Below are 1,387 nucleotides of genomic sequence, written 5' to 3' on the forward strand. Positions count from 1 at the left end.
GACAATACCTACAGAGCAATACTTTGCATCGAAAACTGCTATTGTCTTTCGTATAATTCGTTCTTGCTTTCAGTTCGTCACTTTAAGCTTACTAGTTCGTTTGTGGACTAACAAGCTCTAATCCGACTTGTTTTAAGTGACGATCTCACGTTCTCCCCGATTAATAAAGAACTTGCTTACTCTTTCCCACAAAATCTTTATTTGTTTAAACTGTGTAAACCCTGGTACAAACAGTGCATACACCCCTCAACAAAACGGGGTAGCTGAAAGGATGAACCGCAGCCCTGTTCCAACGAGGCTAGCCACTTGATGGTCATGCGGCGACTTTGGGTTCGGTTTTTTGGGGTCTACAAGTTTAGGATTTGTTCGGGTACATTCTAATATTTTGGGTCGGATTCGGGCTCTCTCTACCTAATGTTCAAAAAACAAAGTCTTTGATGTAAAATCTATCATTCGGTATTGTGTATGCATAGTTATCGTAGAGGTCAAGTGACCGACCTTGACTTTACACGAACTTTCTTGCTGCCTGAATTTTAAAACGCAACGACGTCGTTTTGTTTATAGACAATACCACACGTGTCACTGAGTCATCCTCCCCCGGCACTGCCAAACCCTATTGCACAATTTAGTTAGAATCCCTAAGAATGATTGTTGTCTGCGTTAGGATGAGTAGGAAGAAGCAGCGCTAGTGTTTTTAAGAATGATGAAGAATGTTGATGAACGTATCAGGACTCTGATTAAAAACGGTGTCAAACTGAGACACCGTTCCATTATTTGTAATGGTGACAAGTCCCGTGACCAGGCTTGAATATGCTCAGTTATAGAACTCTTGACATGAATCAATTCCACTATAGATTGTTCTCTAACAAAAACTAGCCATAGAAGGAAAACGAGATATCTTCTGATCAAGCACAATTTAGCCAGCAAAGGTTTAACAAAAAATTAGCTAAACTGTAATACAAAATGTCTCCTCCATATAATTCCAGTTGCGCCATAGCTAGCCAGTACTGTACTGCACGGTACCCTTAAGGTAGAGAGTTCCAACTTCCAAGTATATTAATACACTGAAAAAAACCTTGATACAAGAACAGAAACTCAAAAGAAGCTTCATCGCCCGATTCTGGCAACCCGATTTCTCAACTTCCGATTATGTTTCTCCTGAAAGAAGCAAGAAATATATTACACAATTTGTGGCATTATAAACTTATAATGATTGGCTTTCTAGACAACCTTTGTGCAGCAGCTTAAACTACTCACTCAGGAACACAAAAAAATTATCGAATTTTCGAAGTTCCTATAGCTTTAAAGGTGGTTTCGTTTATTGGTACCTGTTGAAATACGAAAGCCGAGCTCGTCTCAACATCCGAAGCCAAGCTTTGGATCTTGG

The 1,387-nt window shown here is 39.7% G+C and overlaps 1 protein-coding gene across 1 annotated transcript in view; it reads right to left on the minus strand.

Annotated features, from left to right (window-relative positions):
- The window catches only part of LOC104764569 (BRISC complex subunit Abro1-like), a 4,303-nt gene continuing 3,734 nt past the window's right edge, over positions 819-1,387 (minus strand). The window contains exons 2-3 of the mRNA XM_019240652.1: positions 1,329-1,382; positions 819-1,158 (exon numbers count right to left, since the gene is read on the minus strand). Coding sequence (XP_019096197.1) covers positions 1,108-1,158; positions 1,329-1,382 — 105 coding nt within the window. The 3' untranslated portion in view covers positions 819-1,107. The remainder of the gene's footprint in view (positions 1,159-1,328; positions 1,383-1,387) is intronic.

Source organism: Camelina sativa, chromosome 19, assembly GCF_000633955.1.
Source record: "Camelina sativa cultivar DH55 chromosome 19, Cs, whole genome shotgun sequence".
Taxonomy (NCBI): domain Eukaryota; kingdom Viridiplantae; phylum Streptophyta; class Magnoliopsida; order Brassicales; family Brassicaceae; genus Camelina; species Camelina sativa.